At 44.1% G+C, this 15,382-nt stretch overlaps 5 protein-coding genes across 5 annotated transcripts; 3 read left to right on the forward strand and 2 right to left on the reverse strand.

Annotated features, from left to right (window-relative positions):
• Positions 1-1,988: 1,988 nt before the first annotated feature.
• On the reverse strand, positions 1,989-2,514 carry LOC145739915 (histone H2A). Its single transcript, XM_081995258.1, has one exon. It carries the CDS (start codon positions 2,434-2,436, stop codon positions 2,059-2,061), a length of 378 nt encoding a protein of 125 aa, XP_081851384.1. The 5' UTR covers positions 2,437-2,514; the 3' UTR covers positions 1,989-2,058.
• A 5,153-nt stretch (positions 2,515-7,667) lies between these two features.
• Positions 7,668-8,230, forward strand: LOC145739913 (histone H2B). Its single transcript, XM_081995256.1, has one exon. The coding sequence runs from the start codon at positions 7,777-7,779 to the stop codon at positions 8,146-8,148; it is 372 nt and encodes a 123-aa protein (XP_081851382.1). The 5' UTR covers positions 7,668-7,776; the 3' UTR covers positions 8,149-8,230.
• Positions 8,231-9,255: 1,025 nt separating this feature from the next.
• Positions 9,256-9,837, reverse strand: LOC145739914 (histone H3). Its single transcript, XM_081995257.1, has one exon. It carries the CDS (start codon positions 9,758-9,760, stop codon positions 9,350-9,352), a length of 411 nt encoding a protein of 136 aa, XP_081851383.1. The 5' UTR covers positions 9,761-9,837; the 3' UTR covers positions 9,256-9,349.
• A 96-nt stretch (positions 9,838-9,933) lies between these two features.
• On the forward strand, positions 9,934-10,464 carry LOC145739916 (histone H4). The gene has a single exon (XM_081995259.1). It carries the CDS (start codon positions 10,051-10,053, stop codon positions 10,360-10,362), a length of 312 nt encoding a protein of 103 aa, XP_081851385.1. The 5' UTR covers positions 9,934-10,050; the 3' UTR covers positions 10,363-10,464.
• A 1,266-nt stretch (positions 10,465-11,730) lies between these two features.
• LOC145739912 (uncharacterized) lies at positions 11,731-12,765 on the forward strand. The gene has a single exon (XM_081995255.1). It carries the CDS (start codon positions 11,844-11,846, stop codon positions 12,603-12,605), a length of 762 nt encoding a protein of 253 aa, XP_081851381.1. The 5' UTR covers positions 11,731-11,843; the 3' UTR covers positions 12,606-12,765.
• Positions 12,766-15,382: the final 2,617 nt, after the last annotated feature.

Below are 15,382 nucleotides of genomic sequence, written 5' to 3' on the forward strand. Positions count from 1 at the left end.
AATCATAGCTTTGGATAGCGGGGGCACTATCATCGGCTTGTGTTTGTTATAATATTTGACTAGGCCAGGCAGGCAGGCAGGCATGCATAAAACAGTTCGTTACTATTTTGTCTCGTCCACTACGTGTGTGTGTGTGTGTCACTACTACTTAGATGATGGGAGTAGAATTATGTTATATACACACAAGTATGTAAATTGGATAAAGTACGGGTGGATGTATTTAAATAGAAGCGCTAGTGCGAGATACTAGTACTGAAGAGTGCATACTAGTAGTATATATACTCACGGTCAGTAGCGGTAACATGTACTTTAGGCAGAGTGGTACATGTGAAAACTGGCGAGGGCATAGGGGAATGTAGATGAAAGTAGAAGAGGGTGTAGGAGTGTATTGGCGTGAGTATAGGATGGAGTAAGGTGAGAGTAGAGTAGTAATAGAGAGGGAGTGTAGGAAGAAGAAAGGTGAAGAGGGAGTATGAAGGAAAGCGTGAGAAATGAGAATAAGGAGTAGGAGAGGTAGGGTAATCGCTCTGAAAAATCGTGCTAAAATACTCTTTTTTTCTAGACTTTTTTTTCTAGGACTTTTTGGACCCCATAATGGCAAATTGTTGACAAAATGGCGAACGCGGATAAAGACCCGATTGTGTCTTTTCCGTCGTTCGCCTTTTTTACCACTCGTTTTCAAAGTCGAAATACATGGTATTCTTGACAAAATGGCGAACGCTGAGAAAGAAAATACGTCTCTCTCATCGTTCGCCTTTTTTACCACTCGTTTTCAAAGTCGAAATACATTGTATTCTTGACAAAATGGCGAAGGCGCCAAATAATCGTTGCTAATGACCAATAATTCTACCTTACCATCACGAAAATTTGTGACCTTGAACTAACTGATTACACTGTAAAACTACGAATATTTCGAAAAAATGGCGAAAGCGCCGGATTATCATTGCTAATGTCAACTTCTATCTTTCCTCATCGAACAGTTATGACCTTGACCTGATTTCACCGTAAAACAATCGAAATATCGACCGTCGAAGTCCAACTCTTGTTCCCTATTGACGGGTGAAATATCCACTAACATTTGCAAAAAATTGGCGAAAGCGCCGGATTATTATTGCTAATGACAACTTCTATCTTTCCTCATCGAACAATTATGACCTTGACCTGATTTCACCGTAAAACAATCGAAATATCGACCGTCGAAGTCCAACTCTTGTTCCCTATTGACGGGTGAAATATCCACTAACATTTGCAAAAAAAAATGGCGAAAGCGCCGGATTATCATTGCTAATGACAATTTCTATTTTTCCTCATCGAACAGTTGTGACCTTGACCTGATTTCACCGTAAAACAATCGAAATATCGACCGTCGAAGTCCAACTCTTGTTCCCTATTGACGGGTGAAATATCCACTAACATTTGCAAAAAAATGGCGAAAGCGCCGGATTATCATTGCTAATGACAATTTCTATTTTTCCTCATCGAACAGTTGTGACCTTGACCTGATTTCACCGTAAAACAATCGAAATATCGACCGTCGAAGTCCAACTCTTGTTCCCTATTGACGGGTGAAATATCCACTAACATTTGCAAAAAAATGGCAAAAGCGCCGGATTATTAATGCTAATGACAACTTCTATCTTTCCTCATCGAACAGTTATGACCTTGACCTGATTTCACCGTAAAACTATCGAAATATCGACCGTCGAAGTCCAACTCTTGTTCCCTATTGACGGGTGAAATATCCACTAACATTTGCAAAAAAATGGCAAAAGCGCCGGATTATTAATGCTAATGACAACTTCTATCTTTCCTCATCGAACAGTTATGACCTTGACCTGATTTCACCGTAAAACTATCGAAGTCCGACTCTGGTAGCTTATATATATGTATTTTTCAATGTCACGTGACATTTTCAAAAGTACCAAAATATAACGTTGTCTGTGTGTGATAAATAAGCAAATAAACGAATTTCCAAATTTCTAAACAAGTTGTGGTCCTTAAAAGGACCGTTGTTTATTTATTTTTTTTCACATAACTGAATAACTAACCGTTATTACCTTACTTGGTCTTGCTGTCAGTTTTCTTGGGCAACAAAACGGCTTGGATGTTTGGAAGAACACCACCCTGAGCTATTGTCACACCCGATAACAGTTTGTTCAACTCTTCGTCATTACGGATCGCCAATTGCAAATGTCGGGGAATTATTCTGGTTTTTTTGTTGTCTCTTGCTGCGTTTCCAGCCAACTCGAGAACTTCGGCGGCTAAATATTCCATGACGGCCGCTAAATACACCGGTGCTCCCGCTCCGACTCTTTCGGCGTAGTTTCCCTTACGTAGCAAACGATGAATACGTCCCACCGGAAACTGAAGTCCCGCACGACTTGAACGCGACTTTGCCTTTCCCTTTACTTTACCACCTTTACCGCGTCCGGACATAGTTAAAAACTGTTTTTTTTTTTCGATTTGACACAAAAAAAACGTAAACGTTGCCTTCTAGTGCACGTACGAGACTGATACCGTCGTCCCCGACTGGCCTATATTTATACTAAGCGGCGGACCAATCACGTCGCTCCGTTCGACAAAACCGAGTGGGCGGAGCTTGTAAACAGACTCGCTCGTCAGTTAAAAGGCGGCCGCCAGACCCGTTCACGTTCAGTTTACAGCGAGCATCGAGACGGAGCGGACCAGCCGACGGCGACACCCGAACCTACCCGAAGCGATTGAGTGAACTTGTGCGTTTTCTTTGTTTACTTTGTGTTTTTCAACACGAATTAAACATAAGTGAACCACGAACAGTATAGTAGTGCGCGACATACGAGTAGTAGTGTAGTGAGTAGTGAGTGAAGTGGAGAACATTAGTGTAAACCACGAGAAGACATCGAACAAAGAAAAAACCGACCAAGAACAAAGGAAACACGTGATCCTTTCACGTGTTTCAATCCCAAACAAAGGTAGCGTGGCACACTTGGAGAAATCCAAAATGTCGCGTGACCTTTCTATTGAGGATACCGGGCGTCTTGCCAACCGATATAAAGACGACCCTGAAAAGCTTTACGGACTGACGCAATTTCTACGCGAGCAGAACAAGCAACTTCTGCAGCGTGTAGAATTCCTCGAGAAAACCCTAGCGGAGCAGACCATCCTCTTAAAAGAGATAAGAGATGGACAACAAGACAAAGAAAAAACCACCGGACAAAGAAAAGGACGGAAACGGCCAAAACAAGAGAACGAGAAATCGGAATCTGAAAGCGAATCGGAGATGCAAATGAGCGATTCGGAGACACCGAGGAGTAGCCAGCAAAAGCTGGTGAATCCGACCACGCAAGTGGAAGGCTCGGCCGACGAAACGCCCGTTGCAACAGAGATAGAAAAAACCCCCAAAGTGCCACCAATCGTCCTAAAAAACGCTAATGATTGGACTGCCGTCTGTAACAAAATCAGAGACAGGAAGATCAATTACAACAAAGCCAAAATGACCGGCGTAGGCCTCGCCATCACCCCGGCGACGCCAAATGACTATCGCTCCCTAGCTAAAATGCTAAACGAGGACAAGAAGGAATTCCACACATACGCTCTCCCGGAAGACAAAACCGCCAGAGCCGTAATTAGAGGACTGCCACTCAACATTACGTGTGAGGAAATTACCATCGATCTTGCCAATCAAGGAGTAACCGCAGCGTCAGTCCAGCGCATGCGCAACCGACGAAGCAAACAGCCATTGCCGCTAGTCCTTGTTCAGACCACCAAAGAACAAAAAGACAAGCTTTTCCAAATCAACCGATGCTGCCACTTGGTCATCAGAATCGAGCCGCAGCGTCAGCCAACAGGGCCGAGCCAATGTCACCGTTGCCAGCAATTCGGACATTCGCAAGGATACTGCACCGCAGCGCCAAAATGCGTGAAATGCGGCGGAAACCACCATTCCGCAGAATGCCAGAAATCACGCGATACTCCAGCGAAATGTGCGAACTGCAACGGACAACACCCCGCCAGTTACCGAGGGTGCGCAAGATACGCCGCGGTTATCCAAAAACCAGCGCCGACCAAACAAACCCCAAGAACAGCGCCAGCGGCGAAACCAGCGGCGTCGGCCCGCCAGAGCGGCAAAAGCTTCGCCGACGCGGCGAAAGCTGGAAAAACCAACAGCGGAGCTCCGAGACAAAAGCCCGTCGCCCCTCCTGCCCAACCAATCATGGACTTTACCGCCATGATGCAGCAGATGCAACAAATGTACTCCGCCATGAGTACATTTTTCGCGCAACTGCCGCCAATGAATAAGACGAACTAAATGTTCGCACACCGGACAGCATCATTCCTGCAGATAATGTCATGGAACATCAATGGCATCAAGACCCGGAAAACCGAACTAGCGGAAATTTTATTACGCCTAGAAGTGGACGTCGCCGCCATACAGGAGACGCACTTACGGTTAACAGACCAATTCGGGATCCCAGGATATGCTGTCTACAGGAGGGACAGAGTAACCGCTCGACGCCCAGCAGGAGGCGTCGCCCTGCTAGTGAAACGCTCCATTCCACATGCCGAGCTGCCTCCATTAGACACCACTACAATGGAAGCAGTCGCAGTTGAAATCGCAACCTCAGCAGGAACGCTCAGGATTTGCTCCTGCTATCAACCCCCGCGGGAGCAACTTGAAGAAAACGATCTGGAAATCATCCTGTTTCGTAGACAACGAGGACAACACGTTGCCATTGGTGATTTCAACGCTAAATCGGAGCAGTGGAACTGCAGGAGACACAACAGAAGAGGGACAGAGCTCGAAACTTTCCTGGAACGTAGAGAGGACGTAGACGTGCTAGCACCGGTCGAACCCACGCACTTCAGTAACAACGGAGTAAACGACGTGATTGATTTTGCGCTCATTCGCAATCCTGCAATGGGCCTAGAAATCACAGCCACAAATGAAGGTTCGTCCGACCACAATCCAGTCCTCCTAACACTGGGCGAAAAGGAAAACCAGCAAGAAGCGACATTCACCAGCAGAACAACAGACTGGGAAAAATACAGAGAAATCCTGCAGCGAGATTTTCCACCGATTCCTCGACTCGAACACCGTCAGGAAATCGAAGATGCTATTTTAGCACTGGAAAACGCCATAAAAGCAGCGATAGAGGCCAGCACCACCACAAAACGCCGGCCAATAATCAACAACTACCTTGCTGGTATACCAGAAGCTACAAAACAGCTTATCCGGGAAAGGAGACGAGCGAAAAGAACCGCAATCAGGACAAACGATCCCGCCGACAGAAACCTCCTGAACCAACTAAACAGGAGGGTAAAGGCCGCCCTGCAAGAACACCGAGACAAGCAGTGGCAGGAACACCTAGAAACGCTGAACGCGCAAGACCGCAGCGTCTGGAAAACATGCAGAGCGCTAAAGAAAAAGAGAAAGCCAATTCCGCCTCTGCATGGACAAAACGGGATTGTTTACCTGAACGAGGACAAAGCAGAAACATTCGCTGACTGCCTGGAGCGACAGTTTCAAGAAAACGACACTGACGATCTTGAAGCCGAGCAATGGGAAACCGAAGTCGAAAGAAGAGCCAGAAACATCAACAGGCTGCCGGACAACACCCAAATCCGACACGCCTCGCCTGAAGAGCTCCGAGACATACTACGGAGCCTAAATCCACGTAAGGCACCAGGATGCGATGGGATTGGAAACATACCGCTCAAAAAACTGCCAAGACAACCACTAGTCGCCCTAACCAACATTATCAACGCGGCGCTGCGACTGCAGTACTTTCCGGACAGATGGAAAGCGGCAGATGTGATTTTGTTTCCAAAACCAGACAAAGACCACCTATTTCCCCAGAACTATCGGCCAATCAGCCTTTTGCCATGTATGGGGAAACTAGCAGAAATAGTCATCCTAAAAAGGCTCAAAGAGACCGAAGAAGAACTGAAGATCATCCCAGATGAACAGTTCGGATTCAGACACGGCCACTCGACAGAACAACAAGTCCTCCGAATGGTTGAGTTCATTACCAGTGGATTCAACAACAAGGTAGCAACTGGAGCAGTCCTGTTAGACGTATCGAAAGCCTTCGATCGCGTCTGGCACAAAGGACTACTCATCAAGATGCTGGACGCCGGTTTCCCAACCAGCCAAGTTAAACTGGTGAAGTCATTCCTGAACGCGCGACGATTTAGAGTCAAGACAGAAGGCGTCTTCTCCACATACAGAGAGATGGCAGCAGGGGTACCGCAGGGGGCAGTCCTCTCACCATTCCTGTACAATATCTACAACAGCGATATACCGCGCGCGGCAGGAAGCAACCTGGCATTATACGCCGACGACACCGCAATACTGGTCAAATCCAGAAATGCCAGGCTACTCACCAGAAAACTCCAAAGCGAAATCGAGACTCTGGAAAAGTGGTGCGCCAGATGGAAAATACAGCTAAACGCCGCCAAAACACAAGCCATCATGTTTACCAAGAGGCGAAAAATAAGACCAGAAACCAACCTCCAAGTCCAAGAGGAGGAAATTCCATGGCGCAACACCGCGACATACCTCGGAGTAGAACTAGACAAGACACTAACATGGAAGTGTCACACCGAAAAAGCTCGGGCGAAAGCAAAGCTTGCCCGGGCTCAACTCTACCCAGTCATCGGTAGAAACAACAAAACCAGCGTAAAGACTAAGCTGACTCTCATCAGGACGATCATCCAACCGCACCTTACGTACGCCTCCGCGGCCTGGGGCTACGCAGCGAAATCCCACTTGAAACGCCTTCAAGCAGTGGAAAACATAGCGCTAAGAGCAGCAGTCGACGCCCCGTGGTATGTCAGAAACGACACCATCACCAGAGATCTCAAATACAAGACAGCGACAGTCATAATCAAAGAGCACGCCCAAAAACTCTTTGCAATAATGGCAGAACACCAGAATCCACTCATCAGAGCTGCGATAGACTACGATCCAGAAATGGAAGCCCCCCACAAACGGCCACGACATCAGCTGCTGGACGATAGATGACAGCGCTGAACACCCGATTATGACAACCTCCCGGATTTGACGATAAACACCCGATGAAACCCTAACCTCAATCTTGAGGTTAGTATTTTATTAATCGTTCTGTTTAGTTACAGGTGACAGCCAAGACCATCCAACCAAGATGAGGACCCCCCCCTCCTACAAGACTTTCCCCCCGGGTGGCGAGAATTTATTCTCAAAACTTGGGTATAACCCAATCCGTAGTTAACTCGGTGTTAACCGGGCGCTGACTACACCTCCCAGATTTCCCCCCGCCGGCCCAAAAGCCTAGGGTAAGGAAATCGACCTCCACTCCTCCGATCCAAACTCCTCACAAATATTCTTGGATGTAAAATGGTTAGCTCACTAACCAATTGAACATCCAAAAATATGCCAAGACCTCCACCAGGAAGACCAGCTGACGAAGAAAGAAAAAAGCAAGACAAGAAGAGCGCAGAAGAGCCCCGCTGTCAGCCGGGGCATCTCCTTACCCAGGACAGGAGACGCCGTTGCAACTCTGACATTCCCGAAAGGGAAATGGCAGTTTTGTTATCGGAGTCTTCTTCCAGACCTTTCCTTTTGGTCTACAGCGATGGGAGAGTAAAAAGCAGTAATCTTGCTTAACTCGCTTATCTGAGACCGCTTTAAAGTCATAAATAATGGCGCGCCGTTCACGTTCAGTCTGTATTCGAGCGTCTTGTCGTGTCGTGTGTTGTTTTGTCAATTTTTGTGAGTTTTGTTTGTCTGTTTGTGATTCGTCACTAGTAAAAAGAACCATGCCACCGAAAACTAGCGGTAAAGCAGCAAAGAAGGCCGGCAAGGCCCAGAAAAACATTTCGAAAAGCGACAAAAAGAAAAAGCGCAGGAGGAAGGAAAGCTACGCTATCTACATTTACAAGGTATTGAAACAAGTACATCCCGACACTGGAATTTCGAGTAAAGCCATGTCCATTATGAACTCGTTCGTCAACGATATTTTCGAACGGATTGCTGCTGAAGCTTCTCGATTGGCCCACTACAACAAAAGATCGACCATCACGAGCAGAGAAATTCAGACTGCCGTCAGGCTGTTATTGCCCGGTGAGTTAGCCAAACACGCAGTCAGTGAAGGAACAAAAGCCGTCACGAAATACACTAGCTCCAAGTAAATAGTTTTTCGACCGTAGGTACACTATCCTGTATTAAAAAAAAAACCAACAACAAAATCGGCTCTTCTCAGAGCCACAAAAATGTTGAACTAAAAAAAAAGAATTTCGTTTATATACGACCTATTCTGTTAGATAAGAAATATCGGTCAAAACGTGCTTATCGGTGTTTTTCGATCTAGATAACAAATATTGGTCAAAACGTGCTTTTCGGTCTTTTCCGATCTAGACAAGAAATATCGATCAAAACGTGCTTATCGGTCTTTTCCGATCTAGATAAGAAATATAGGTCAAAACGTGCTTATCGGCGTAAGATACTGATATTTTATAAAGTCACGTTTTTCGAACTTTGTCGGAATGATCATAAATCGATTTATTTCACCGACTGAGAAATAGTGAATTCAGTCAGTATCTAAATAAAACCCGCACCGAGTGCAATTTCTACTGATATTGGTAGAAATAAGATTGTAAAAACGACTTTCAATCACGTCACGATAAGTAACGGATCGTAAAAAGGTAAGGGCACGTATATTGTTATCACGTCCAATTACCAAAAAAGCAGATAAGTAACGGATCGTAAAAAGGTAAGGGCACGTATATTGTTATCACGTCCAATCTCCAAAAAAGCAGATAAGGATAGGATCGTAAAAAGGTAAGGGCACGTATATTGTTATCATGTCCAATCTCCAAAAGAGCTGATAAGTAACGGATCGTAAAAAAAGGTAAGGGCACGTATATTGTTATCGTGTCCAATCTCCAAAAAAGCAGATAAGGATAGGATCGTAAAAAGGTAAGGGCACGTATATTGTTATCATGTCCAATATCCAAAAGAGCTGATAAGTAACGGATCGTAAAAAAAGGTAAGGGCACGTATATTGTTATCGTGTCCAATCTCCAAAAAAGCAGATAAGGATGGGATAGTAAAAAACTAACCTATCTGAGTATGTATTATCTCTCAGCTTTGATACAATACACACCACTGTGATCCTACTTGTACTTAATTAGTATACCTATATACCTATACACACTGTACCACAACAAAAAGTGTTATAATAAAATAAATTGGTAGAAATAAGATTGTAAAAACGACTTTCAATCACGTCAAGTATGTTGTGGTTCTTAAAAGAACCGTTTTTTTTTTTGTTGTCGTTTGTTCACGTCAATAAATCGTCGTTACGGGTTTTGGAAGGTGTCTCGTTCAAATTTAAGCTCGTTCACCTCTGATGCGTCGTGCCAATTGGATGTCCTTCGGCATGATGGTCACCCTTTTGGCGTGAATGGCGCAAAGGTTAGTGTCTTCGAATAAACCGACGAGATAAGCTTCGCTCGCTTCTTGCAGTGCCATTACGGCGGAACTTTGGAATCGCAAGTCGGTCTTGAAATCCTGGGCGATTTCTCTGACTAGACGTTGAAATGGTAATTTCCTGATTAACAATTCGGTACTCTTCTGGTAGCGACGAATTTCACGCAGAGCTACGGTTCCGGGCCTGTAACGATGAGGTTTTTTCACGCCACCCGTAGCGGGAGCACTTTTTCGGGCCGCCTTAGTGGCCAGTTGTTTCCTTGGAGCCTTTCCTCCAGTAGATTTACGCGCGGTCTGCTTTGTACGGGCCATTTTATTGTTATTTTAGATAAATCACTAACGATACGCACTCGAACGCGATTAGGCACTGTCTGACGCGTCGAGATATCGAGCTCCGGTTTTGTTGGGTCGGCTCTGGCGCCGATTGGTCGAAACAGTACAAAGGGGGCGGAGCTTAGCGAAGGAAACAAAACCGGGTCGACGTCGGAGTTCTCGATCAGTTCTCGGCGTACCTTGTTGCAGTAACGTGCTCGTCGTTGTCGTGTCCATTGGTGTTTTTTGTGTTTTTGTGTGTGTAAGAGTATTATTAAAAGCTTTACAAAATGACTGGACGTGGTAAAGGAGGAAAAGGATTGGGTAAAGGTGGCGCAAAACGTCATCGTAAAGTTCTTCGTGATAACATCCAAGGTATTACGAAGCCAGCTATTAGACGATTGGCTCGACGTGGTGGAGTAAAACGTATATCAGGTTTGATTTACGAGGAAACTCGTGGTGTGCTAAAAGTTTTCTTGGAAAACGTGATCAGAGATGCGGTCACCTACACTGAACACGCCAAAAGGAAAACTGTCACCGCTATGGACGTCGTTTACGCTTTAAAACGACAGGGACGTACTCTGTACGGTTTTGGAGGTTAAATAAACTGTTATTTTTGATAATTAATTAATGCCCATGCATGATAATGACGTCTCTGCCGTGCTGATTGCAAAAAAAAAATCGGTTCTTTTAAGAACCACAAACCTTAAAAAAAAAGAAACATCGTTTTACTTGAGGTACATACCTTTGTTGTGTGGGGTTGCTTATGGTTTTGTTCAAGTTTTGTGTAAGAAAACGAACAAAATCGGTTACTTAAGGTACATACCTACCACCTCCTGACCCCTTATGTTGTGTGATTGATTGTTTTTGTTTTTCCTTCGTGTTTTTAGTTGGCAAACGATCAATGAGTATACACATACCTACCTACTTTGTTGGAAAGGTTTTTTTTTTCTTTTGCGTTTTGTGTTAGAAAACGAACAAAATCGGTTACTTAAGGTACATACCTACCACCTCCTGACCACTTGTGTGATTGTTTTTGTTTTTCCTTCGTGTTTTTAGTTGGCAAACGTTCAATGAGTATACACATACCTACCTACTTTGTTGGAAAGGTTTTTTTTTTTCTTTTGCGTTTTGTGTTAGAAAACGAACAAAATCGGTTACTTAAGGTACATACCTACCACCTCCTGACCACTTGTGTGATTGTTTTTGTTTTTCCTTCGTGTTTTTAGTTGGCAAACGTTCAATGAGTGTACACATACCTACCTACTTTGTTGGAAAGGTTTTTTTTTTCTTTTGCGTTTTGTGTTAGAAAACGAACAAAATCAATTGGTTACTTAATAATAGCATATTACGATATTAAATGGCAAAAGGAAGCCGCGTACATTTGTAAATTTTCTGCCCGACCGAAACGGATAAATATAATATATCGTTTCTATACGTTTATTGCGTTGCGTAGGTATAGAAGAAAAATCATAACGAAAAAGACAATGTTGAACCGAAACTCGAGTTAGTTTTGACGGTGCAAATTCTGTGGCGACATGCGACCGGTTAAACATTTTTTTTTCAATTAAGGCGTATACTACTACGTTTGCGTTCGTTTTGCACGTGAGAATATGAACGATTGCACTTATTAATGGCTAAAAAACGTCAATAAACGTTTATTTTATTATATTTTTGTTCAAGTAAAGTACGAAAGTGTTTAGGAATAGCGAGACTGGTCACTTTCCAAGCGATATTTTACATTAATATCGTAATCGGACATAGTACAGAGCCCGCCTATCTTGTAGCTTATAGTTTTGGAAAAGTTTTCGAACGACGATTAAGTGAAAAATGCGTTTTTCTATATTAAAATAATCGACTAGAAACCAACTTGAGTAACATACAGGCGGCATAAACGACGTCGAACCGTGTCGGCTGACGGAGGCGCACCGTTCCGTACTCCGCACGACCCCTAAACAAAAGTCGACGCAAACATTTTTCTCTCTCATTTCGCAGTAAACCATTGTCTTTAGCACGTACGATCGTCGGTCTGTGTTTGTTTTGTGTTTTTTCTATATCGAGTGTTTTTTTATTCGTTCGTATCATGGCCGATAACGACGCAGCGCCTGTAGCATCCACTCCGCCGGCTAGTTCGCCGTCGAAAAAGGAAAAAAAAACGAAAAATCCCCGTTCGAAGCCGAGCCATCCTCCGACTTCAGAAATGGTAACGAACGCTATCAAGGGATTGAAAGAGCGTGGTGGATCATCACTGCAGGCCATCAAGAAATACATAGCTGCCAACTATAAAGTGGACGCGGAAAAAGTAGCCCCATTTATCAAAAAATATCTGAAAGCGGCCGTAGCGAACGGTGCGCTAGTGCAAACGAAAGGTAAGGGAGCGTCGGGATCGTTTAAATTGTCCGCTGTCGGTTCGGGATCGGCAAAACAACCTGCTAGCGCAGAAAAGAAAAAAGTTACGAAAAAGGCGGCTAGTAAAAAATCGCCTTCGAAACCGATCAGTGAAAAAGTGAAATCAAAAACGGTTGTTAGGACGAAAAAATCTGCTGCTGCTGCCGCCGCCGCCGCCGCTGGAGCTGAAAAGAAAACCGCCGCCGTAGCAGTTTCGACTACTACGACGAAAAGTCGTGCCGCTCCGTCCGAAAAGAAAGCAGCGGCTAAGAAAACTGCCGCCCAAGTTGCAACCGTTACCGTGACCGCTACTACGCCGAAGAAATCTCCTTCCAAGGCGAAGAAATCAAACAAAGCTGGACCGACCAAAAAACCGAAAGCTCCCAAACCAAAAACCGCAAAGTCTACTGCCGCTGCCAAGGCGAAAAAAACGACTTCACCCAAAAAGAAGAAGTAATTTGTCGTGGTTGACGCCGTGGTTGGTTTTCGGCTGCAAGAATGCAACTGCTACGTCCGATACGTGTCGCAGATCTCGTCGTACATACTATGTTATCAGGTACATATCGGCTACTGGAGTCTACGACTCATATAACAAAAGGTTCTTTTCAGAACCACAAGTTTGAAAAAGCGAAAGATTAATACGTTAGATTTAAAATTTATTAAAGGCTTAATCAATGTTAGTTACAATTACATGTTTTGCTTTATTATCGTGTGATGCTATTAAGAGAATCATAGCTAGTCCCGCCGTTTACCATCACAATTGACATTGTTCAACAATAATCGAATGTTACATCAACGATATACGTAATGTATTACATTACGAGTTCTTGCCTTTAGTAAAAGTTAAAAAAGTTTGGCGACTGATTACCGGCCGGAGACGCGGTATCACTTCCGTGTGCACTTCTCCGCTCCGTAACCCTTCGTTTTTTTATCGGCCGGAGACGCGGTATCACACCTTTTTACGATCCGTTTCTTATCTGTTTATGTGGTAATTGGACGTGATAAAAATATACGTGCCCTTTACCTTTTTACGATCCTATCCTTATCTGCTTTTTTGGAGATTGGACGTGATAACAATATACGTGCCCTTACCTTTTTACGATACGTTACTTATCTGCTTTTTTGGAGATTGGACGTGATAACAATATACGTGCCCTTACCTTTTTACGATACGTTACTTATCTGCTTTTTTGGAGATTGGACGTGATAACAATATACGTGCCCTTACCTTTTTACGATACGTTACTTATCTGCTTTTTTGGAGATTGGACGTGATAACAATATACGTGCCATTACCTTTTTACGATACGTTACTTATCTGCTTTTTTGGAGATTGGACGTGATAACAATATACGTGCCCTTACCTTTTTACGATACGTTACTTATCTGCTTTTTTGGAGATTGGACGTGATAACAATATACGTGCCCTTACCTTTTTACGATCCTATCCTTATCTGCTTTTTTGGAGATTGGACGTGATAACAATATACGTGCCCTTACCTTTTTACGATACGTTACTTATCTGCTTTTTTGGAGATTGGACGTGATAACAATATACGTGCCCTTACCTTTTTACGATCCTATCCTTATCTGCTTTTTTGGAGATTGGACGTGATAACAATATACGTGCCCTTACCTTTTTACGATCCTATCCTTATCTGCTTTTTTGGAGATTGGACGTGATAACAATATACGTGCCCTTACCTTTTTACGATCCTATCCTTATCTGCTTTTTTGGAGATTGGACGTGATAACAATATACGTGCCCTTACCTTTTTACGATACGTTACTTATCTGCTTTTTTGGAGATTGGACGTGATAACAATATACGTCCCCTTACCTTTTTACGATCCTATCCTTATCTGCTTTTTTGGAGATTGGACGTGATAACAATATACGTGCCCTTACCTTTTTACGTTCCGTTAATAATCGTTTTTACAACCCTTTATTTTTACGCCCCCTTATCGATTAAGTAACATATAACCCGAAAATCGATCGAAAAATGTGACGATCGACCGAAGCGAGACTACCCATCGACGGTATAGTTCGGATCGAGCCAGACGGCCGGACGTGCAATCGAAAGGGTTAGGCGCCTGACTTCCGGCCGGAGTCGCGATATAAACTCCGGTCGCTTTAACGTGGAGTTTCCGGTCTGCGACTGGTCTCCCGCCTGGAAGCGAGTGGGTCCTCTAAGTCCGTTGATTTCCGATAGCGATTGTTAATTATGTGAATTAAAAGTTTCGTTCGTCGGATTCTTCGTGTGACTGGTCGACGATATAGACTACTCGAGCCCCTTCCGAGTTCCGTTTCTTTTCGATGCGGCGGACGTATTTCTTCTCGCTTTTTGGGGAGATAGCCGACGCGCTGAATTTTCGGAACAGTTCCTACAGCGAGATCGCGGACTCGGTGAGCGTGGTATGCGTTACGGTCCAAATGCGATTAAACCATAGCACGAATGCCGTTTTCTTTTTTAGAATCCGGAAGAGTGCTTTAACATTTGCGATAACTCTCTACGTTCCGAGCGAGAATATTTTTAATATAGACGTAACGATCTTTCGAGATTCCCGTGTCGCTTTCAATCTAGCGAAGGGTCGAGAGAATGTCGTGAGGTCAGATGTCGAGCGACGTTTTACGTTAATACGCGTATCCGAAAGCAGCGTCTCTTTCTGCGTATCGTACATGCGGAAGCGAAAGGGCTGGGCTGCATATTCGGTAAATAAAAACGCGTTTGTTGACGGAGTCGTAACGACGAATTATTGTATATAATCACCGAAAAAAGACGAAAACTCTAGTCGTATGTTCGATGTGTCGACCGATAATTTCTGGCAGTGTTGAAGCGCATATACAGACACACAAAGATGCAGAAGTAGTTGACAAACGATAAAACGACGATAACGATGATCTTAGAAAGTAGCGATGATGACGATGACCCACCGATTACATAAAAATCGAGGCATCGAACAAACGTCGTCGTATTCTAAGTAGTTGTCGTCGACGTTACACATGTCGATAATGATAATGCGTCGTGTCTGTCGCCTTCTCTTAAAATTGCTAGTATCGAGACGACGCCAATGTATATACGACTACAAAAGAGTTTCGACTTAAAGGCGACGTATGTTTACCGAGCGTGGCATCTCGAACGGTTCATATCCGCTTCTTGACGCACAAATCACGCCAGGAACGCTTCGTTCCTTTTTTGTCGACGTCTTCTCTACTACGATAATAATATGGCGT

The sequence above is a fragment of the Ips typographus genome, unplaced genomic scaffold (assembly GCF_016097725.1).
Source record: "Ips typographus isolate SLU unplaced genomic scaffold, UJ_Ityp_2.0 IpsContig76, whole genome shotgun sequence".
Taxonomy (NCBI): domain Eukaryota; kingdom Metazoa; phylum Arthropoda; class Insecta; order Coleoptera; family Curculionidae; genus Ips; species Ips typographus.